This window comes from Mangifera indica, chromosome 15 (assembly GCF_011075055.1).
Source record: "Mangifera indica cultivar Alphonso chromosome 15, CATAS_Mindica_2.1, whole genome shotgun sequence".
Taxonomy (NCBI): domain Eukaryota; kingdom Viridiplantae; phylum Streptophyta; class Magnoliopsida; order Sapindales; family Anacardiaceae; genus Mangifera; species Mangifera indica.
The window spans coordinates 14,280,665-14,305,060 of NC_058151.1; the positions used below are offsets into that span (position 1 = coordinate 14,280,665).

A 24,396-nucleotide genomic window follows, 5' to 3' on the forward strand; every position below is an offset into this window, starting at 1 on the left:
TTAACCTAATCAACACACTTATCAATATATTGATTGAATTAGTCAAAAATAAAATACTTTAATTTTTCTGAAAATAATAATATATTTTGAAAATAAAATATTTCTATCAAATTTATACAGCACCGACCGTTTATTTATGTCCAATTTTATTAAATATAATACTTATTTATTAAATAATTTTTTAATTTTACAATAAAATATTACCCAAACTTACCCGTGTATTGATTGATGGTAAATTTACTAGCAAAGACATTGGCCACATGAGCATTAATCTTCTGTCTCTTCAGCTTCTTTATTTCCTGTTCTTACCTGCAAACAAGTAACGCAAACACTCTCTGGTGCCTGAAAACTTAGCTCTACTTCTCAGACAAACATACAGATCAAAGCCATCAACTTGTACTTGTTCTAAACCTTCCCTTAATTATAATTACTTTCTTTTAATTGTCTATTGCTTCAGATTGCTTTTTTCTATAATTTTCCCTTATCAATTCTCTCTCGTTTTATTAGATCTGTTTCATAGTCAGTATCTATAAATTTCGTAAAAAAACAAAAAAAAAAAAAAGAAAATTTGCTCTGTTCTCAACTTCTCTTAATAGTATTACTCGTACTGATCTGTTTGCTGTGTGTCTCTCTTTTTTCCCAGTTTGTTTATGAAGCTTTCTCTTAAGTGTTTGCTGAATTATTTTGTTATATAATATTGTCCACTTCTTTTTCTTTCATTTCCCTTGCCTGCTAATTACCCTTTAATTGTATCTTTTCTTGAAAAGATTTAAAAAAAAAAAAAAAAAACAGAGAGAGTGTGTGTGTCTGTGCAAGTATTTATCGGCCATGGCTGAGGAAATAGTAACGAGTACTGCCGCGGAACTTGCATCAAAAGCTACAGAGTCGGCATATGATTTGCTTAAACAGCAGATATCATATGTGTTCAAGTACCAGAGCTACATCAACAACCTCAAGAATCAAGTTGAGGACCTCAGAATGAAAAGAGAAACAGTGGAGAAACCTGCAGAGTCGGCTGAAAGACAGGGGGAAGAGATTTATAATGCTGTTAAGAAATGGCTGAGTGATGTAGGTGATTTCACTGAAAGGGTAGCAAAAGCCATCATTGAGGATGAAGATAAAGCAAACAAGGGCGGCTGTTTCAAATTGGGGTCATGTCCTAATTTGATTCAACGTTACAAGCTTGGAAAGGAAGCAGTGAAAGCGGCAGTGACTGGGGCCAATCTGTTGGGGAACTGCAGCTGCAATAGTGTTTCCTACCGTCCTACTCTACAGAGGACAGAATCCATGTATGTCAGAGGCTACGAGGCCTTTGATTCTAGAGAGCTAGTATTGCAAGAAATTATGGACACATTGAAGGATGGTAATGTTAACATAATTGGGGTCTATGGGATGGGAGGTGTGGGCAAAACTACACTGGTCAAAAAAATAGCTTGGCAGGTGAAGGAAGACAAGTTATTTCATGAGGTGGCCATTGCTGAGGTAACACCAACCCCGGACAACAAAAAAATTCAAGAAAAACTTGCTTGTGATTTAGGCTTGGAATTTAGGCAGGAGAACGAATATGAGAGAGCTGGTCTACTGCGCAAGAGGATAAAGAAGGAGAAGAATTTACTTATAATACTGGATAATATTTGGACAAAACTTGACTTGGATGCAATTGGAATTCCTCTTGGGGATGCTGAGAAAGAAAGAAGAGATGATAACATCAAGCCATGCACAATACTGTTAACTTCTAGAAAGCGGGATGTATTAAGCAAAGATATGAAGACTCAGAAGAACATCCTTGTTGATACTTTATCTAAGGATGACGCATGGAAATTGTTTCGGAAGATTGTGGGTGATTCTGCAGAAAGCTCTGATTTTCATCCTCTGGCAATTGAGTTTGTTACAAAATGTTCAGGTTTACCGGTTGCAATCTCAACAATTGCAAGTACATTGAAAAATGAGAGTCTTCACGTTTGGAAGGATGCCTTGGCTCAACTTAAAAGGTCTAATCCAAGACATATTCCAGATATGGAAGAAAGTGTGTGTTCTACTATTGAGCTGAGTTACAAATTTCTGAAAGATGAGGAAGCTAAATCACTATTTCTTCTTTGTGCTCTAGGAGATGTTGGCAGTCGCATATGCACTGGTGACCTATTAAAATATAGTATGGGTTTGAATTTGTTTGGAGGTGTTTATTCATTAGAAGAAGGAAGGAATAGATTGCACAGGTTGATAGATTATCTCAAAGCTTCTTGTTTGTTGTTGGAAGGTGACAATGACCATGCAATCAAAATGCATGATATTATTCATGTTGTTGCTGTATCGATTGCATCAACAGAGAGATTCATGTTCAATATTCAAAATGTCACCGGCTTGAAAGAAGTACTGGGGGAGAAAATACCAAAAGATTCAACTGCTATTTCTCTGCCTTATGGAGATATCCATTATAAGCTTCCTCAACGTTTAGAGTTTCCAAAACTGAAGTTGTTCTTCCTGTTTATGCAAAATCGCTCACTACAACTCCCAGATGAGTTTTTCGAAGAAATGAAAGAACTCAGAGTTTTAGATCTTACCGGATTTCATTTTTTTTCATTACCTTCATCCTTTTCCTGCCTAAAAAACCTTAAAACACTGTGTTTGGACAACTGCCTATTGGAGGATTTAAGAATTTTGGGAGAGCTAAGTAAATTAGAAATCCTTAGTTTCTTACACTCTGACATTGAACAGTTGCCAACAGAAATTGGACAATTGACTCAGTTGAAGTTATTAGATTTGAGCAATTGTTTAAACCTTAAATACATTGCACCAAATGTCATCTCCTGCTTGTCTCAATTGGAAGAGCTATATATGGGCAACAACTTGGTTCAATGGGAAGATGAAGGAGTGGATAATCAAAGACGAAGAAATGCTAGTCTTGAAGAGTTAAAACAGTTGTCTAACTTGACAGCTTTACATCTTCATGTTCAGGATGCTCGAGTTATGCCACAAAACTTGCTCTTCAAGAAATTGAAAAGTTATAAAATATTTATAGGCGATAAATGGAAGTGGTCGGGTAAATATGGCCTTTCAACTTCAAGAACATTGAAACTCGAGATCAATGAACGTATTTATTTGAGGCGTGGAATTAAAAGTTTGTTGAAGATGACTGAAGATCTCTCTCTAGAGGGAATGAAGGGTTTTAGAAGTGTTCTTTATGAAACCAATGCAGATGGTTTTCCACATTTAAGGCATTTGCATGTAAAGGATTGTCTTGATATTTTGTATATCATTAACTCAGATGGTCGGAACCAAGCCTTTCCAATGTTGGAGACCTTGATCCTTTGTAATTTGATTAAATTGGAGAAGATATGTCATGGTAAACTCAATGCAAGGTCTTTTAGCAAATTAAGGATCATAAAAATTGAAAAATGTGATAGATTGGAGTATCTCTTTGCATCCTTCATGGCAAAAAACCTTATGCAGCTACAAGAAATTGAAATGACTGATTGTAAGAACTCAAAAGAACTCTTTGGTGAAGAAAGTGATGACCATGGTGATGAAATTGAGATAAATAATAAGACGGAGTTCAATCAATTGTGCTCTTTGACACTACAACACCTACCCAAATTCATTAAGATCGGCTCTGACATGATGGTACGTTTTGCATTTTTCATTTTTTATTTTCTTTTGATATAAAAAGAAGTATTCTTATTAGTTCATAAGTTATGCTTAAGGGAATCTTTGTTTCTACAGGTTGTCCTTTCAAAATTGCAGGACTTGAAATTGTGTTCAATTAATTTTGGAAATACACAGCTTGATCAATGCCTAGCAAGGACTTCTTATGGTGAATGCCTAAAAAGCTTGATTGTGGAGGAGTGTAATGGCCTAAAATTTTTGTTTTTATCCTCAATGGTCAAAAGTCTTAATCAACTCGAAAAGCTTGTGGTAAGCAATTGTAAGTCAATGGAAGTAGTAATCGACTCAAAAGGAGTAGGAGAAGAAAAGACAATTGATGTGAGTTTTCCTAAACTATTGCACATGAAGCTCGAACTCTTACCAGAACTCACAAGTTTTGGCATTGGGAATTTAATTGAATTCCCCCTATTAAAAGAACTTCACATTGAGCGTTGCTCTAATTTGACGACGTTCTTTAGCAAATCTTTTTATCCAAACACGATGAGGGAAGAGGTGAACTCGGATAACTATTTTATTGATATGATTCCGCTCTTTGACGAAAAGGTAATTAGTTTATTCTGTATTGCCTTGAATATATTGTTTAGGTTTTGAGAGTAGTAATATTTGAACAACTTGTTCATTGTGAGCTTGTGGGTCTTTCATACCAGAATATTAACATATCATTTATTGTTTGCTGCAGGTTGCTTTTCCAAGGTTGGAGGAGATGGTGCTCTTACAGTTGAATAACGTACAGTTGATTTGGCACAACGAAAAGCTCCATGCGGAATCCTTCTGCAAGCTGAAAGTTGTGAGCGTGGAATCCTGTGAAAAGTTATTGGCTATTGTTCCATCTAATACTGGAAGACATCTCACCTTTCACAAACTAGAGAGATTAGATGTTGTGAATTGTTGGAGTATGAAAAGTCTCATTCCGGTTTCTGTGGCTACTGGTCTTGTGCAACTTAAAGTGCTACGGATATTATCTTGTGGTCTAGAGGAAATTATTTCTGGGGAGGAAGTTAATGGGGCCCCTACTTTTTCGTTTCCACAATTGGAAAAAATCTACCTTGACACTTTACCAAAACTCAAGTGTTTCTATCCGCGGTTGCATGCAATAGAATGGCCATTGCTTAGAAGTTTGTTTGTGTTTAATTGCAAGAAGATAAAAGTATATGCTTCTGAATTTCTTAGATTCCAAGACAGCGACAGGGAAAGTCAACTTGCCCTTTTTTCGTTAGAAAAGGTATTATTTCAATTGCATCCCTACTCACTCATAAATGAAGCATCTTTGCATTATCCAAATTGATTAGATCGTAATCCCGGTTGCACTTTTTAGTGTGATTGGTGTACAATTAAATATCCAACACAAAAAGGAAACCCAATAGGCTGAGGAACTCCTCCCATGTATAAGCCCAAAAACCTTCCGAAAACCAATTGATGTTCAATAACCATTAGGCCTAAAAATATACTACACTAACTCAAATATAAGGTTTGAATTAGCATCAGTCAATTTCGGTTTCCAATTCATAAGGACGACATTAAGTTTGTATTGCAAGTGAAAATAAACCAAGAGGCACGTTTCCTTTTACTTGATTATAATAATTTTTTTTTTTTTTTTTATAAATATGTCAAGTTAATATATATTAATCAACTTAGTGTTTCAATTGTAAGATAGTATTCATTTTACCGATTAAAAATTTTTGTTCAATTATGTAATTCTTATTTAAAGAGTATGTTCTCTTAGCAAGATATTTAATTAATAATTTAAAATAGATAAATAAAGTAATCAACAAGAGAAAGTTAATGAGTAATATGCGTTGCACAAATTATAAACAAATTTCTTTCTTTTTTTTCCTTTTTGTAGTAAAATTTGGCTCATAAAAGTAGATAAGACTTTTGCCTTATATGTTTTCAATATAGCAATATAATTTACATTACTGCCAGATTAAGGATATGTTATATATGTTTTTACTTGCTTATGCATAGATGTTTATAACATGTGACACTCCAAATTGTTTTTATATATATATAATCATAGTGATTTATTTGTGTGCTGTAGTGCATTTGTTGATGACTAAATGTTCACACCCACTAATTTACCTGTTCATGATTTTCAGGTCATACCAAATTTGGAAGAGTTTGGTTTAGACGCTCATAACTTCAAATTGACATTCCTCCATAGTGATCTAGCTGAGAGCTTTAGCAAACTTAAATTGCTTCGGCTTCAGTACTTTGATGATGAATTTGTTGCTTCTGTGTTTGTTTTCCTCCAAAGGTTAAATTGTTTGGAAACACTTATATTTTTTCGTGGTAGTTTCAAAGAGCTATTCCCCTATGAAAAGGGACATATATGGAAACAAGATTTTCGAGGGGACACATCTCTTCAAAATCTACAAACTCTACAAGTATGGTATTGTCATTGTTTGACAATTTTAATGCCATCTACGACATCTTTCAATAATCTTGAAACTTTGGAGGCATGCTATTGCGATGGATTAGACAAGATACTAACATGTGAAGCAATCAAAAGTCTTGTCAATTTGAAAAATTTGAGAATAAGACATTGCAAATTAGTGACTGAGGTAATAGCAAACGAGGGAGACCAAGAAAAAGATATTGTTTTCGACAAATTGAAAGTTTTGGTGCTTTATTGTTTATCAAACCTCACATGCTTTTGCTCAACCAATTATTCCTTCAAATTTCCCAGTTTGGAGCAAGTTGTTGTGAGTCAGTGCCCAAGATTGAACATCTTTTCTCAGGGAGTGCTAAGCACACCATTGCTAGAGGAAATATTATTGATAAAAGGAGATAATGATGAAGAATTTTTTTGGAAGAATGATCTCAATTCTACCATCCAACAAATATTTACAAATATGGTATTTACTGTTTCTTAGATAATTTTTTTGTTTTTTTATGTTATTATTTATAAATATTATATATTAATGGACGTATGGTGATAATTTCAAATTCTCTACTATTTTTCATTTTGTTGCTATTATATATTCACATATAGATGACTATATATTGCTTATATTCTCTACTTCCTGTCTACATGAATTCTTATTCTCAACTTTAGGTAACTTTCTTTGTTGAGGTAGCTTTAGACCATTGACGTTGTTTTAATTAATTTAATCTTTTTGGATTTATAGGATGAAATGGAAGAATGTTGGGAAGGCAACAGAGAAGAAGGCGAGGATGAGGTGGAAGAATCTCGGGAAAGCAAGACAGAAGAAGGCGAGGTTGAAGTGGAAGAATCTTGGGAAGGCAACACAGAAGAAGGCGAGGATGAAGGAAGAATGTTGGGAAGGCAACCTTAATTCCACCTTTCAATATTTATTCAAAAATATGGTATAATATTGTTGACTCATCAATGATTCGAGTTGATTGAATTCATGGTTTTTAATTTTTGTTAATTCAATGTGATCTGCTTTATGATTACAGAATGTGCGGAGCTCCAAAGAAGACTGAGGCCATTCCTTCAAATAGTTTGTGGTAGATCATGGTTCTATCTCCTGCAGGTGAAAAGGGACTTTGTTTCTGCCATCTTAGCTGATTTTATCCTCACTTTTTGTTGAAGGTGAAGTTCCCTCTGTTTACACATTTGTCCAGTTGTTTTATGTATCCCAATTTCCCGAGTTGCCAAGACAGTTTGGGCGGGCCAGATTGCTGTTTGTCAATTGAAGACCTTGTATCCTTGTAAAAGCAATCGAAACAGAGCAAGCCCTTGTATCAATTTATGAAGAGGGCAATAACACAATGTCACATTCAGCTAAATATTCAACGCGTCTTTTCTTTTGCCCCATATAAAATACAATTTTATTTGAGAACCAAAATTATAATGAAAAAGTAATGATGATTCAAATTAACTCTTTGAGTGAGAACAATCTGATTTAACTTATGCAGTGCAAAAACAACCACACACACAGGCAAAGTTCTTTTGCCTCAAAGAGTGCTGCAAAACCCCAAAGCCATAACAGAGCTCAAGTAACCACTCCATATAAAAATTAAGTCTCTCTTGCAGAGAGAGTAGCAAAGAGATGTTATGTATATATGAATATTTTATATTATTTTTAGTTGATAATAAAAAATTTATTAAATTTGAACTCTTAAATTGTTAAAATATATTTTGTTTTGAATAAAAATGTACATGGTTCGGTTTAGTGCAATTTAAATTTTTTTTTTAAACTAAGTTAAAAAAATTGGTTTGAAAAATTTTCGAACCAAACTAAAATATTTTAGATTTTGAACTAAACCAAATAAAATTAAAAAAATACAATTTGGTTCAGTTTATATTACAGTTTGAATTATTAAAATTATTTACTTCTATATATATATTATTCAATAAAATTAATTGAGTTATAGTTTTTTAGAATATAATATAAATATATTCAATATACATATAAAAAAATGACAAAATAAATATAAAAAAAACAAACTATACATCTAATTGTCTATTAAAAAATTTTATTAAATATAATTATATATATGTATTTTTAAAAAATATGATTTACGATTTGTAAATCATTTAAACTACAACTTAAAATGAAAATTTTTTTTCAAAAATTTATCAATTAAACTAAACTATTTTATAAACTAAATCAAATTAAACTATAATTTTTAAATGGTTTAGTTTGATTTTATTATTTGAATCAAATTATACACATACCTAACTTTGAAAAACCAAAAAACAAAACTTGCATCCAAATTGGATAATATTTAGGTGGTTATCGAACCAGTTTATTGCAAATATGGTTGATCTAAGAAAGCTCGTTATCCTACACCGGTTATTACACCATGTTGTTATAAATTTGTTCGATCTGAAAAATCTCATCATCTTCAGAGGTCCATATAAGAAGAGATTCTCTCTAGTAGCCCCCTAGTTGAGGGGAAGAATTGTTGAGAACTCATTGGGGTTTGGGGGAAACTACCAACATACTTGGATAAAGTGGAGACTGACTAATCCTATAAATATTTGAACACTAATTGTTTTTGCCATTCAACCCAAACTTTGTCAGTTTGGGTTTATGCAATTCTAGCATTTTATTTCATTTTCATTCCTTGTAATGCCATGGCCCAACGATCCAGATAGTTTCAAAGGCATGGATCAGTCTGATAGATTCTCTAGGACAAAAATTTAAAAAAAAAATACAGATATTTGTCAAAGAATATGTACAGTTAGAAAAATTATGTGGTTTTTATAATGTCTGTGTGAATGTAACCATGTTAAAAGCAATTCAGGCAGTTGAGAGTGTTCAACCTGAAGAGATTGAGAAGGGGTTAAAAGTATAGAAAAGTCTTATTTCAGATTCCTGAAGAAGAGGCAAAAGGAACTTGACGGGACTGATAATATTGCTGGTAGAATGGAGAAAGCTATAATTCCCCATGTTATAAGGGATGTTCTGAAAACATGTAAAACAGCACCAACACTAGGAGGTTTATGTAATAAACAGACCGAATCTGAAAGTTTCAGTGAAGATGATGAATTAAAGATGCTTGAAAACTTTAGGTCTGGCAAAATTATAGCAAGATCAACATTACTGAGGAAGAAACTAGAGTCACTAAAAAATGTTAGTTTGCAAATTATATTGATTATGTCTCATAAGTTCCTATTTATCATCCCTATTCCTCTGATCCTTTACTTCCATAGTTTCATCTTATGAACTGCTGAACTCCAAGTGATTTGTAAGGCCAAATCGATTCCAGGTAAAATGAGGTCATTGGCTTTGTTTGCTTTTGGTCTCACTGTGTTCATTCTTGCAGCTGGCCATTTGCGAGGCTAAAATGTCATGGGATATTTGTGCCACAAAGCAGCATGAACTGGAACTTGAGAAGATGTCTTTGTGTGACTATAGGTCAATCATTGTGCCTTTGTTGAAGTCATTCTTGATGGTTTGCTTCTGGATCCTTTGCCTGTTCTCTTGGTAATTTAATGCATGATGGTTTAAATGGAATTATTCTTATTACTAGGCACACCTAAAAGATCTGAAGTATGAGTGTACAGCAGCAGCTCTTGCATCAGAGATTGATGACAGCAATATAACCAGCAAAGTTTGTGATAATGTTACAAAAAAAAAAGATAAAAAGAATAAGAAGAATTCTGACGAGGATTAAAAAAACCAAGGTCTTAACAGCTTCTTCTGGTTTTGTCCGTTTATACTATGAAAGTTTTAAACTGCTGCAAATATAGTTTTCTTGTGAAATAAGCTAATGTTTGGGTAAACATTTTAGGCAACTGAATGTATTGAGTCCTTTCAGCACCATCCGAATGATGCCGAACAGGTGTAAATCTCTCATCTCATCCCACTTATATGTTTAAATCATAGGCCTTTTTCCTCTAGAAGGCTGGTTTGTATCTTTAGCATATATTAATAATCTATGAGTTTTCAGAGACAACCCAGATTCTGAGATTGGTTTTTCTGCAAGTGTTGAAGACTTGACTGCATCGATTTTGAACAACACAAAACTGCTTGAAAAACATTTGCAGGATCAGAGGAAAATTGAGAGAGAGTTTGCAGAGAAAAGGCCTCAAGCTGATGCTCAAAAAGTTTCAGGCCTAAATCTTGGTACTTCTGTTTTACCTCTGACTGACCATATTTCTGTACTATCTTGTTGCTTATGTTCTGAATTTTGATGTGCCATATTACATTGTCATTATTGATGACACATAGCTCTAAAAATTTCTACCATGAAAACAAGAAAGAAAGACCAATTCTAATGACCCTTTTCAGTTCCATCAAATTAGACCCTTTTTCCTTTTGAAGTTGGCTTTCTCTTCAAGCCATCTAAATATTATAATTTAGGGCTTTTCAGGGCTTATCCAAATTGTGAGATTACAGAGACAGAAAGATTTCAAGCCGATGTTGATAAAGCTGTACGCCGAAGCTTGGTACTTTTGTTTTCCTCAACTGTCATGTTGGTTATCTTCAGGTTTTTCGTGTGCCAGGTGATATATATAGCTCTAACACTTCTGCTGCATTTTCTGTCATTTTTCGGGTTGAATTTTTCAGATTGTTTTGAAAAACATTATGGACCATTACAACCCGAAGTGAAAAATGGCAGCTCACTGCAATTCGATGTACACCAATTCGTTATTGCACAGGTTGCAGTGGCATAAGGAAATGATACTAGTCCTTTTAGCATTATTCTGCACTTAACTCATCTGCATGTTAATAACTACTGATTCCATTGCATTGCAGTTTTAATGGCTGCTAAGACAGCCTTGCGACGAGTCCATGAGTAGATCGGAATTATGCCAGAGCCAGAAACATGCTGGAAATCCATGTTTTGTATGCGCTCTTCATGAGTCGGCTGCTGCCATGCATATTGCCTCTGGAATTATGCCAGAAGTAGCTTCTGTGCCACTATCTTCAAAAAAATTAGCAGGTGATTTAATCTTCAAGGAATGGGTGGGTACTCAAAATTGGTTGGACAATTTTACGGTGCAAAGTCCAAAAAATAAACCATGATGGATTGTATCCAAAACGGACAATGTCTTAACGGTGGTAGGGTTAGACCTTAATTGATTTAGCTTGGATCAATTCGGCTTAGCTTGTATTTATTTAGGTCAAGCTCAAGTTAAGCTCAAGTTGGGAGGGTTGTTTCATTTTTTAAACTTAGTTGAATTCGAATTAGACAGAGTTTGTTCTATTCGGCTCTGTGAGCCTAGTGTATGACTCAAATCAATTCAAAATTGGTTCGTGGCTTGATTTGAGTTATATAAAATAATTGTCAAAACAATGTTTTATGTCAAGGAGCCGCAAATTTGAATCATAAATTCAAATCATGAACTTTAAACATAAAGATCAAATCAAACTCAAACTACCATCAATTTTAGCTCGATGAATTCTAGTTAGGGGTGTTCGGGTTTGACTTAGTTCGTATTTAGGCTTAGACAGTGAGCTAAGCTATTAGAGTAAGATGTCACAAATGATATCTATGCGAAAAAACTTTTTCCTGTTACAAAACTATAAAATAAAACCATGATATATCTAAAATGTTCTTAATAAAGAACTAGGTTATTAACTAAGGATGTTACTGATAGTTTTGTGATGCAAAAAATGTTGTGTTTTGTAGTTAAGCTCAAAAGATGTCCCTAAAGATGAGCATAGACGTGAATTGAAACAACAGCTGGTTGATGAAGTAATGAAAATTGTTGAAAAGTTGGAAGCGGAGAGGAAGACAAAGAGTGAAGAAGCTCAACAAGAAGACCTCAAGATGATGAAACAATTTCCTTTATAATCAATTTGTATGAACAACACTGCACATGCAAAGCTTCTGATAGAAGAACACTCGCATAGCTTCTGTGCAATTTACAAACGACAAGACAATTCATTTTGCAACTTGCAAACGACAAAACGGTTCTCAATATATTTGATGGAATGTCTGACAGTAGCATGTCGTTTGTGAGTCAAAATATCCCTTGCTTCACTTCGAATTATGAATTTCCTATTTTACCCTCCTATTTCCCGCTCTTTTTACCCAACATAAGCCTCCAATGCTCCTTTCGATGACAATACAGTTGACTTCATTCGCGTGCAGTAGAAATATATGGTGTATACTCAAAATAATCAATTTACTTAAACAGATTCCCTAGGACTTAATTTAAATTAAATATGTATAGTAATTTAATCGAATCGAATATTATATTATATATTGAAAATCTTATCTTTTATATTATATATAGAGTCTCAGATGATATGATTTTTAAAACATAAAATAATAAAAAAATTTAATTAATATATTATTATTTTAAAAAATATCATAATCACTATTAAAATTTTTTATATAAAATTTTATTATATTATCATTTTCTCTAAAAAATATATTAATTTATATTAGTAATATGTATCATATCATATAATACGTCTATTAAATCGTATTAATTTGATATATTTTATAATATATATCGTTTGTTGCTTATATCTTATTGTTTTATAAGATACATATTATGTATCATAAGACTTTAATAACTAATTAAATATGTATTAGAATTTTTGTTTGATAGCTTAACTTTAACTCAAATTTTAATTTAATAATATTATTTATTTTATCTATATATTAGTATTATTTATTCTATCTATAATATTATTTATGTAATAAAGTATTTTTCAATTTAGAAATTTTTAAAAGCCCTTTTTAACAGTTTAATTTGAAAATTTTTTTATAATACTGTTTATTCAATTAAAGGCATGGTTTATTTGACACTGTCAAACAAAATAGATCCAAGTTCAAATTTATCCATAATTGGCTTTTCGTTTGCCTCTGAACTACGCTTTGTGGAGCCTCAAAACTTAGCTCTACTTCTCAGAGAAACTTGGCTTTTCTTCAAGTAGTTCATGTACTTATCAAAGACGTTGAATGGAAATATTTTTTTTTTATAATTTTTAGATTAATTTTTATTGCAATTTGTGTAAAAACCTACTATTACAAATTTGCCCTTTGACTTAACAGCTGATTGTTGGATTCAAAAAAATGAAGAGGGGAGATAAGTGACAGTTTAGTAAACTGCGAAGGGAGCGAGTTAGATCATAGTATCAAAATGTCAACTTAAAATACAAAGGCTGGCTAACTTTGATGATGAATGTGTTGCTTCTCTATTCGATTTCCTTTGAAAATTTAATGGCTTGGAGTATCATCATATATCTTAATCATCTATGCATAGTCATACGCCCACTTTTATAGATCAAATCGAATTAATGAGCCGGCCAACGGACTTATTACCATCTAAAATATGTTGTTTTTTTAAATTTTCATCTATTATCTTTGAAAATCTCAAACGTTTATCTATAAGTAATTAAAGTTAACAGTTTTAAAGATAAAACCGTCATTTTATCTATAATATTAAAAATAAACTAAAATTTAATCTCATTTTCTCTCTTAAACCTTACAAACTAAAAATTTTCTCCTAAGTCAATTTTTAAAAAATGATATTTTTTTTTTTAGAATTTGCTTTCTAGATCTCGAATGTCATTGCTAGCAATGAAGATCTCCAAACACCTCCTTTTGCTTTAATGACTAAACTTTTTCATTTGAAAGCTTGAACGACGTTGATTGACACCAAAAAAATATCTAACTTCATCGAGAAGATGAAGTTGTTCATCTTTCCCAATAAAGAAAAGGTCTGACGATGATGAAAGATCTCGTCTTTGTCAAAGAAGAAGAAATATGGTCTTCCAACTGAGTTTAGAACTACCAACCAGATGAAAAGATGACAAGAGAATAACTGCAAGAGAAAGAGAAAGAGGGTGTCACCAAAAATGTCGTTAGACTATAAAAAACTTTAGGAGGAAAATTGTTACTTTTTAAAACTTGACCTAAGGGGAGAGATTGTTATTTTCTAGGGTTTAGGGGTATAAAAATACATAAAATTTTAAGGAATTAGAGTTTCATTAACTTTAACCATCTATAGGTAAGTGTTTAAGACTTTTAAAGATAAGAGGTAGGAACTTGAAAAATCAACATAATTTGGGTGGGAAAAAGGTTCTTTGGCCTAATGAATCCTGTATTAGGCAGATTGTAGACGTCAGCTGTGAGAAAGACATGGGGCGTTGAATCTTCTATCTCTCTCTTCAGCTTCTTGTTCTTACCTGCAAACAAGTAAAGCAAACAACGGGGTGCTTGAAAACTTAGCTTTGCTTCTTCTCAGAGAAACACACAGATCAAGCCATCAACTTGTACTTGTTATAAACCTTCCCTTAATTATAATTACTTTCTTTTAATTGTCCATTGCTTCAGATTGCTTTTCCATAATTTTTCCTTATCAATTCTCTATCGTTTTATTAGATCTGTTTTATACTCAGTATCAATAAATTTCTTTAAAAAAAAAAAAAAAAGCATTATTCTCAACTTCTCTTAATAGTATTACTCGTAGTGATCTGTTTGCTTCAAGTTAGAGTACATCGGTTGAGGGTTTGCTCTTAAAAACTTTGAATTTGATAGTTGTTTGTTATATCTTTCTCTCTTTCTGTTTCGTTCTTTATCTATTCTGTTTCCTTTTTTCCCCTGTTTTCATTTTTAATTAGCCTTGCTTTTATTCTCAGTGTAAAGCTAGATTTTATTCATCAGGTTTTCTGTTGTTAAATATTTGCTGAGTTATTTTGTCATATAATATTTACCACTTCTTTTTCTTCTTTTCCCTTACCTCCTAAGTACCCTTTAATTGTAGCTTTACTTGAAAACAAAGAGAGAGAGAGAGAGAGAGAGAGAGAGAGAGAGAGAGAGAGTGTGGCTGTTCAAGTATTTGTCAGAAATGGCTGAAGAAATAGCCCTCAGTGCTGCTGAGGAAGTTGCATCAAAAGCTACAGATTTGGCTTTTGGTTTTCTTAAACAGCAGATATCTTATCTGTTCGAGTACCAGAGATACATCAACGACCTCAAAAAACAAGTTGAGGATCTTAGAAATAAAAGAGAAACAGTGGAGAAACCTGTACAGTCAGCTCAAAGACAGGGGGAAGAGATTTATGAAGCTGTTAAGAAATGGCTGAGTGATGTAGATGAGTTCACTGAAAGGGTAGCAAAAGCCATCATTGAGGATGAAGATAAAGCAAATGAGGTCGGCTGTTTCTTGGCATGCCCTAATTTAATTCAACATTACAAACTTGGAAAGGAAGCAGCGGAAGCAGCAGTGAATGGAGCCGATTTGTTGGGGAAAGGCAACTTCAGAAGTGTTTCCTACCGTCCTGCTCTACAGAGGACAGAAGCCATGTATGTTAGAGGCTATGAGGCATTCGATTCTAGAGTGCAAGTTTTTCAAGAAATTGTGGACACATTGAAGGATGGTAATGTTAACATAATTGGGGTGTATGGGATGGGAGGTGTGGGCAAAACTACACTGGTCAAAAAAGTAGCTTGGCAGGTGAAGGAAGACAAGTTATTTCATGAGGTGGCCATTGCTGAGGTAACACAAACCCCAGACTACAAAAAAATTCAAGAAAAACTTGCTTCTGATTTAGGCTTGGAATTTAGGCAGGAGAGTGAATATCAAAGAGCTAGTCTACTACATTACAGGATAAAGAAGGAGAAGAGTTTGCTTATAATTTTGGATAATATTTGGACAAAACTTGACTTGGATGTAATTGGAATTCCTTTTGAGGAAGTTGAGAAAGAAAGAAAAGATGATAAGATCAGGCCATGCACGGTATTGTTAACTTCTAGAAATCGGGATTTATTAAGCAAAGATATGAAGACTCGGAAGAACATCTTTGTTGGTCCTTTATCCTACGGAGATGCATGGAATTTGTTTCAGAAAATTGTGGGTGGTTCTGCAGAAAACTCTGATCGTCATCCTGTAGCAGTTGAGATCGTTACAAAATGTGCTGGTTTACCGGTTGCAGTTTCAACAATTGCAAATGCATTGAAAAATGAGAGTCTTCACACTTGGGAGGATGCCTTGGCTCAACTAAAAAGGTCTAATACAAAACGTATTCTAGAAGTGGATGAAACTTTGTATTCTACTGTTGAACTGAGTTACAATTTTCTGAAAAATGAGGAAGCTAAATCACTATTTCTTCTTTGTGCTCTAAATGACGCTGGTAGTAGTGTGCCCATTGGTGACCTATTAAAATATAGTATGGGTTTGAATTTGTTTGGAGATGTGTATACATTGGAAGAAGGAAAGAATAGATTGTACAGGTTGATAGATTATCTAAAAGCTTCTTGTTTGTTATTGGACGGTGATAATGACCATGCAGTTAAAATGCATGAAATTATTCATGCTGTTGCTGTATCGATTGCATCAACTGAGAAATTCATGTTTCATATTCAAAATGTCACCAGCTTGAAAGAAGTACTAGGGCAGAAAATATCAAAAGATTCAGCTGCTATATCTTTGCCTTATAGAGATATTTATGATGAGCTTCCTGAAAAGTTAGATTTGCCAAAATTGAAGTTCTTTTCCCTATTTGTGAGAAATTGCTCTCTACAAATCCCAGATCTATTTTTTGAAGAGACAAAAGAACTCAAAGTTTTAGATCTCACCGGATTTCAATTCTTGGCGTTACCTTCATCCATTTCTTTCCTAAAAAACCTTCAAACACTGTGTTTGGACTTCTGTTTGTTAGAGGATATAAAAACACTCGGAGAGTTAAGGAAATTAGAAATTCTTAGCTTGTTGGGTTCTGCTATTGAACAGTTGCCTGAAGAAATTGGACAATTGACTCGGTTGAAGTTGTTAGATTTGAGCAATTGTTTAAACCTTAAGTACATTGCCCCAAATTCCATGTCCTACTTGTCTCAATTACAAGAACTATATATGGGTAATAGCTTTGTTCAATGGGAAGTTGCAGGGGTCGATAATCAAGGACAAAAAAATGCTAGTCTTGAAGAGTTAAAGCAGTTATCTAACCTAACAGCTTTACATCTTCATGTTCAAGATGCTCAAGTTATGCCAGAAGACTTGTTCTTCAAGAAATTGAAAAGTTATAAAATATTTATAGGAGATAAATGGAAGTGGTCTGATAAATATGACCTTTCAATTTCAAGAACGCTCAAATTGAAGATAAGTGATAATGTTTATATGGGGCAAGGGATTAAAAGTTTGTTGAAGATGACTGAAGATCTTTTTCTAAAGGAAATGAATGGAGTTAGATCTGTTCTTTATGAACTCAATGTGGATGGTTTTCCACATTTAAAGCATCTGCATGTAAAGGACAGTTTTGATATTTTATATATCATTAACTCAGTTGCTTGGAAATTAGCCTTTCCCAAGTTGGAGTCATTGATCCTCTGTAATTTGATTAAATTGGAGAAGATATGTCATGGTAAACTCAATGCAGGGTCTTTTAGCAAATTGAGGATCATAAAAATAGAAAAATGTGATAAATTGGAGTATCTCTTTGCTTACTTCATGGCAAAAAACCTTATGCAGCTACAAGAAATTGAAGTGACTGATTGTAATAACCTTAAAGAGCTTTTTGGTAGAGAAAGTGATAACCATGGTGATGAAATTGAGAAAAATACTAAGGCAGAGTTTAATCAATTGTGTTCTTTGACACTACAACGCCTACCTAAATTCATAAAGGTTGGCTCTGACAAGGTGGTATGTTTTGTATTTTTCATTTTTTATTGTCTTTTGATGTAAAAAAGGACTATTCTTATTACTTCATAAGCTATGTTTAAGGGCAGTTTTTGTTTCTGCAGGCTGTCTTTCCAAGATTGAAGAACCTGAAACTATGTTCAATTAATTTTGAGAATCCATGGCTTGATGAGCGTCTGGTAATGTTTTCTTATAGTCTATGCTTAACAAGCTTAACTGTGGAGGAGTGTAATGGCTTGAAATATTTGTTTTCATTCTCTATGGTCAAAAGTCTTAATCAACTCCAAAAGCTTGTGGTAAGCAATTGTAACTCAATGGAAGTAATAATTGACTCAAAAGGAGTAGGAGAAGAAAAGATAATTCATATGAGTTTCCCTAAACTATTGCACATGAAGCTTGAATTATTGCCAGAACTGGCAAGTTTTGCCACAGGGAATTTAATTGAATTCCCTTCCTTAAAAGAACTTCACATTGAGCGTTGCTCTAATTTGGAGACATCCTTCGTCAAATCTTTTTATCCAGACCCGCTGAGAGAAGAACCCAAAGAAGTGAATTTGGAAAACTACTTTATGAATATAAACCCGCTCTTTGATGAAAAGGTAATTTGGTTTATTCTTTTTACTAAAAAATAATGTTGCCTATTGCCTTCAAAATGTTTTTTCGGTTCTAAGAGCAGATCAACCTAACGCAATATTTGGACAACTTTCTCATTGGGAGATTGTGGGTCTTTTATGTCAAAATATTAACATCATGAATTGTTCGCTGCAGGTTGCTTTTCCATGCTTGGAGGAGCTGGTGCTTTTACGCTTGAATAACTTGCAGCTGATATGGCACAACCAAAAACTCCATGTGGAGTCCTTTCGCAAATTAAAAGTAGTGAGAGTCGAATCCTGTAAAAAGTTATTGACTATTGTTGCATCTAGTACTCAAGGAAACTTGACCTTCCACAGTCTAGAGAGATTGACTGTTGCAAACTGTCGGAGTATGAAAAGCCTCTTTCCAGTTTCTACTGCTATTGGTCTTGTGCAACTTAAAGAGCTATGGATATATTCTTGTGGTTTGGAGAAAATTGTTTCTGAGGAGGAAGTTAATGGCGCCCCTACATTTTTGTTTCCACAATTAACATATATCCAACTTGACAATTTAGAGGAACTCAAATGTTTCTACCCAGGGTTGCATGCAACAGAGTGGCCAATGCTAAGAAGTTTGGCTGTATATAATTGCAAGAAGATAAAATTGTATGCTTCTAAAGTTCCTAGCTTCCAAGCCGGAGACATGGAGAGGCAACCTGCCCTTTTTCTGTTGGAAAAGGTATGATTTCAATTTCATACAGCATGTTTACAATCGTCAGATTTATTTGTTGTCACACTATTTTTAGTATGATAAATGTATAAACAAGTATCCAGTCCAAAAGACAAGCCATGCATTACGCCAACTCAAAATTAAGATTCAAATTAAGTATCAGTTAACTTCAGTTTCTAATTCATAAGTAGGACAATGATTTTTCTGTCCAATGAAAACAAATGAAGTACTTTTCCTTTTGCTTGGTTATAATACATTTATTTTTCTCTTTAAATCATCTCAAGTTAATATTATAATCAGTTGAATGTTTCAGTTGCAAGATATTTTTCAATTTTCTGATTAAAAATTGTTGTTCATTTATGTAATTTATTGTTTGAAGTGTATACTCATTAATTAATAATTTGAAATATATATAAATAACATAATCAGCGAGAGAATTAATGGGTAATATGAATCACGCATTATAAACTAAATTCTTATTTTCTGCATTAAATTTTGGCTCATAAAAGTAGATTAAACCCTTTGCCTTCTTCAGTTCCATTTATAGCTATATAATTTGCATTACTTCCATATTAAATATATGGTTATATATGGTTCTACTAACTTATTATTAGATGTATATAACATGTAACGTGTGTACCATTTATATGTAAAAATCCTATTATTTATATGTATGTAGCGGTGAACTTGTTGATGAGTGACTGCTAATAACACCTACTTATATGCTTATCCATCGATCTTCAGGTCATACCGAATTTGGAAGTGTTGGGCTTAGATGCTCATGACTTCAGATTGACATTCCTACACAATGATCTGGCAGAGAGTTTTAGCAAACTTGAAATGCTATGGTTGGTTAACTTTGATGATAATTGTGTTGTTTCTGTGTTCGATTTCCTTCAAAAGTTAAATTGTTTGGAATCACTTGCTTTTAGTGGTAATAGTTTCAAAGAGCTATTCCCTTATGAACAAGGACATATATGGAAACAAGATTTCCCGGGGGACACATTTCTTCAAAATGTTCAAACAATACATGTAGATAGATGTCATTGTTTGAAAATTTTGATGCCATCTGCGGTGTCTTTAAAAAATCTTAAAACTTTGCACATTGAGCGAAGCAATGGATTAGCCAATGTACTTTCATGCGAAGCTGCCAAAACTCTTGTGAATCTCACAACACTAAGAATCAGAGACTGCAAGTTGGTGACAGAGGTCTTAGCAAAGGAGGGAGACAAAAAAGAAGAGATTGTTTTTGGCCAATTAAAAGTTTTGGAGCTTTACTGTTTATCAAACCTTACATTTTTCTGCTCAGCCAATTATTCCTTGAAATTCCCTTGTTTGGAACATCTTATTGTGAGTCAATGTCCAAAATTGAGCATATTTTCTCTGGGAGTGTTAAGCACACCATTGCTACAAAAAGTACATCTGATAGAACAAAACAATCATGGAGAATATTTTTGGAAGGAGGATCTCAATTTCACTATCAAGCAAGTGTTTACAGATATGGTATTTACTCTTTCTCAAATTTTTTTTATTTACCTTTTATGTCATTACTATTGATAAATATTATATATTCAAGGATATAGGGTGATAATTTAAAATTCTATACCATTTTTCATTTAGTTGCTAATATATAATCACGTACGTATATTTTCTATATTCTTTGCTTTCATCCTCATAAAAGGTTTTATATTACTAACTTGGGGAAGAATTTATATTACAAGAATGTTGAACCTGTTGATTAGGAGTTAATACATTATTGTCAGTGTTCAATATTATAATTGCATCACATTTTAATATGAATTCTTCTTCTTAACTTTAGGTAACTTTCTTTGTTTTGGCCCCGTAAAAATCAAAATCATAATTTTAACTTGTTTTAATTAATTTAATATTTTGGTTTTCATAGGTTGGCTTCCGTAACTTTGAACATTTGACACTCTCTGAATTTCCCAACATGAAAGAAAAAATATGGAATGAAAAGTTACCAATCGACTTATTTTGGAATTTAAAGTCTCTAGTAATAGATAAATTTTCAGATATATCGAGTGGTATTCCATCCAATGTGCTATGTTACTTCAAAAATCTGGAAATGTTGAATGTAAAAAGTTGTGAGTCACTAGAACAGGTGTTTCATATGGAGGAAAATCACCAAGATTTTTTGGGCTTAAAGAAATTGAAATCATTGAAAATTGACAATTGCAACAGCTTGAGATATGTAGTTACTCCGTCTATATTGTTGGGCCTTGTTCAACTCCAAAATATAGAAGTGAAAAATTGTGCTTTGATTGAAGAAATCATCAAAAGGGAAGGGGAGAAGGATGCATTGAGTGATCAAATTATGATCCTTCAATTAAATACCATCATTTTTGAGTCACTACCTAACTTGACAAGCTTCTATTCTGGAAGTAATATTTTGGAATGTCCTCCCTTGACAACTATTATCATTAAGGACTGTCAAAAGATCCAAATGAAGGAGTTCAATATTCATCTTGCATCATTTCTTACCGAAAAGGTAAGTGTTTTTTAATTCTTATACAAGATAAGTTGATTTTATCAAAAAAAGTTGTTTATAAAACAAACATTTTATGTGCATGCAGGTTGAACTACCCACCTTGAGATCATCTTCTTTCTTCCGGAATTTAACAATCTTGGCCATAGATGGCTTTGATCATTTAAAATATTTATTCTCATCTTCTACTGTCAAAAGTCTTTTTAAATTGCAGGTGCTTGAGATATCTAATTGTAAGTTCATGGAAAGAGTAATAGATGGAGATGAAGGGAGAACAAGAACAATGTTGTTTCCTAAATTATACCAGTTGAAACTTAGAGATCTTCCAAAACTCACAACATTCTGCAACTCCACTGCAAATTTTGTTGAAATGTCCTCTTTATTCAGACTCTGGATTGACAATTGCCCGAGTATTCAAACATTCATCTCTAGTTCTGTGTGTGGTGATATGACATTATCAAGAAAAGAACTTGAAGGAATGACTGCAAAGGAGAACTCTGCACACATTCAATGTCTTTTTGATAAGAAGGTTATCCATCCCTTTATTTTGTTTCCAATTTTTTTCTCATCCATCATATCTTATATTTTTTTAAAGTTACTACTAGTGGATGTTTATGTTATAATTGTAATATGAAATCTTCAGGTAAGATTCCCTAGTTTGGAGAGATTGCAAATTAGTCATGCTTATCAACTTGTAAAATTGTGGAACGATCAGGTCTCTTTGGATTTCTTCTGCAAATTAAATCGTGTGTTTGTACACTTTTGTAAAAGACTTGTTAGTGTTTTTCCATCTAACATGCTCGGGAGTCACCAGAAATTAGAATGTTTGGAAGTACAAAACTGTGATTCAGTTGAAGAGATATTTGAAGTGCTTGAGAAAAGCTCTGGCATGGTGGATGTAATTGTTGCCAAGGAGGGAACAATCCCAAGGTTTGTGTTCTCTAAATGTATGCTGTTGAATCTTCAGACTCTACCAAGTTTCAAGAGTTTCTACCCGGAGATACATATTTCAGAATGGCCAGTTTTAGAAGTCTTGAAGGTACAGGGATGTGATAACGTGGAGATCATTGCTTCAGAATTAATGAGCATCCAAGGGAGTTATGGAGACAGTCAACAACCACTGTTCTTTGCTTACAAGGTTTGAGCCTCAAGTACTCAATTAAATCATGTCCATTATTTAATAAGTAGAAGGCACTATTACTAATTTGAAATAATTTTGACTTTCTATCGTTTACTTATTTTATCTAATCTCTTAAAATATTTGTAAATTTTCTTATTGGACAACATTATCATCATTATGATTATGAATAAACTAGGTCCCCAAATATAACAGATCCGAGCCAAGCATATGAATTACTACCCACTTATTAACAATTTTTTGTGATTGACTGATTTCCCAGGATGCATTCCCTAGCTTGGAAGAACTAGAATTATGTGAAATGCCCAGGCTATTGCATTTGTGGAGAGGAAATTTTCCACCTTGCAACGCTTTTCAAAATCTCAAGACTCTAAAAGTGTCAGAATGTGGCAATTTAGAAAATTCATGGTCAGCATCGTTGCCGTTCCAGAATTTAGAAACTCTGCTAGTATCAAAGTGTGACGGATTGAGATATTTACTGAGCCCCTCAAAAGCTAAAACTCTGGATCAACTTACAAGAATGAATGTATCCAATTGCAAAATGATGGAGGAAATTATAACACATTTGGGAGATGAAGTAATAGAGAATTCAATTGTTTTCAGCAAATTAGGTTGTTTGGAACTTCACTGTTTGTCCAGACTTAAGAGGTTCTGTTGTGAGGAATATACTCTGCAATTCCCATCCTTGAAAAAAGTAATTGTCAGACAATGCTTGGAAATGGAGACTTTTTGTCATGGAGTTTTAAGCACACCAAAGCTCAAAAAACTACAGTTGGCAGAAGGAGAGGATGAAGTAGAAGAATGTTGGAAAGGCAACCTTAATTCCACCATACAATATTTGTTCAAAAATATGGTATCTTATTGACTCACCAAAATAAATTTATTGAATTTATGTTTTCTTATATTTTCATAATTCAATGAGCTATGCTTTATGATTACAGAATGTATGGAGCTCGAAAGAAGATTGAGTTCATTCCTTTAAATAGTGTCGGGTACACCACAACTCCATTTTGTGCAGGCAAAGAGGGACATTATTTCTGCCATCTCAACTGATTTTATCTTCACATTTTGTTGGAGGGGAATGCTCTCTGTGTACACATTTTTTTCTGCTGTTGGATTTGTTTTATGTACTATTTCTTCAAGTTGCTGAACCTTGTAGACAAACAAGACGATACAATATGCAGTTTGTTAATTTCATTGTTGATGTTTTTTATTGAATTTTGTTAGTACTCATGTTTAGGTGGGATATGGGCTGGTGTGAAACGGGGAAATGGGCAGTTATGAAATGGGGAAATGGATAGTTATGCAATGCACAGGGCAGTTATGAAAGGTAGAGGAATAAGAGAGGGATGGGAGGAGAGGAGAGGAGAGGAAATTGGGTTATGTTTGGGAAACCTTTGTCTGATTGGGTGAAGAGTTGGCCTCTCAAGCCAATGGAAGTGGAAAGAGAGTAGCCTCTCAAATAACTAGACAAATTAGGTATTAAGACAGCAATAGTAACTCTAACAAAAGCCCTTGCTTACCCCACTTTATTTTATAATGGAAAAAAAGAAAGAAAGAAAGAAAGAAAGAGTTTTCCAAAGTATAGTCATTGATAAACCATCATAACAATCTCAAGTAACTTATGCAGAGCAAAAACAAACCCATTCTGCCAAAGTCTCTTTTTCCTCTCATCAGCAGTCTATCTAGCACATAAGGTGGTCCGAGTTACATTCTTTTATGAGAAGAATGTATATAAGGTGCATTACATAGGAATTTGACAACACATATACCATC

At 33.4% G+C, this 24,396-nt stretch overlaps 2 protein-coding genes across 4 annotated transcripts; both read left to right on the forward strand.

Annotated features, from left to right (window-relative positions):
- The first annotated feature begins 223 nt into the window (after nt 1–223).
- Nucleotides 224–7,416, forward strand: LOC123197195 (disease resistance protein At4g27190-like). 2 transcript variants are annotated; one of them, XR_006497847.1, is made up of 7 exons: nt 224–3,621; nt 3,721–4,206; nt 4,343–4,885; nt 5,760–6,224; nt 6,350–6,518; nt 6,792–6,990; nt 7,084–7,416. XR_006497847.1 is itself a non-coding variant. In XM_044611367.1 (6 exons), the coding sequence occupies exons 1-5, from the start codon at nt 829–831 to the stop codon at nt 6,957–6,959; spliced, it is 4,749 nt and encodes a 1,582-aa protein (XP_044467302.1). In that variant the 5' UTR covers nt 224–828; the 3' UTR covers nt 6,960–6,990; nt 7,084–7,416. The 2 variants fall into 2 exon arrangements, 1 of the variants encoding a protein (XP_044467302.1); XM_044611367.1 differs by having other exon boundaries at nt 5,760–6,518.
- Nucleotides 7,417–14,196: 6,780 nt separating this feature from the next.
- On the forward strand, nt 14,197–23,817 carry LOC123197194. Of its 2 annotated transcripts, none has more exons than XM_044611366.1 (9): nt 14,197–17,674; nt 17,779–18,273; nt 18,443–18,985; nt 19,721–20,479; nt 20,880–21,485; nt 21,571–22,011; nt 22,126–22,620; nt 22,883–23,473; nt 23,562–23,817. In XM_044611366.1, the coding sequence occupies exons 1-9, from the start codon at nt 14,891–14,893 to the stop codon at nt 23,586–23,588; spliced, it is 6,741 nt and encodes a 2,246-aa protein (XP_044467301.1). In that variant the 5' UTR covers nt 14,197–14,890; the 3' UTR covers nt 23,589–23,817. The 2 variants fall into 2 exon arrangements, with proteins under 2 accessions (XP_044467301.1, XP_044467300.1); XM_044611365.1 differs by having other exon boundaries at nt 14,198–17,677.
- The last annotated feature ends 579 nt before the right edge of the window (nt 23,818–24,396 follow it).

What these genes read in the sequence shown, in the direction of transcription:
- LOC123197195 (XM_044611367.1), top strand. Translation starts at nt 829, where the DNA reads ATGGCTGAGGAAATAGTAACGAGTACTGCCGCGGAACTTGCATCAAAA. An exon ending in AGATCGGCTCTGACATGATG is followed by an intron (nt 3,622 to 3,720) that starts GTACGTTTTGCA and finishes TTGTTTCTACAG; the next exon opens with GTTGTCCTTTCAAAATTGCA. An exon ending in TTCCGCTCTTTGACGAAAAG is followed by an intron (nt 4,207 to 4,342) that starts GTAATTAGTTTA and finishes TGTTTGCTGCAG; the next exon opens with GTTGCTTTTCCAAGGTTGGA.
- LOC123197194 (XM_044611365.1), top strand. Translation starts at nt 14,891, where the DNA reads ATGGCTGAAGAAATAGCCCTCAGTGCTGCTGAGGAAGTTGCATCAAAA. An exon ending in ACCCGCTCTTTGATGAAAAG is followed by an intron (nt 18,274 to 18,442) that starts GTAATTTGGTTT and finishes TGTTCGCTGCAG; the next exon opens with GTTGCTTTTCCATGCTTGGA. An exon ending in CCCTTTTTCTGTTGGAAAAG is followed by an intron (nt 18,986 to 19,720) that starts GTATGATTTCAA and finishes ATCGATCTTCAG; the next exon opens with GTCATACCGAATTTGGAAGT.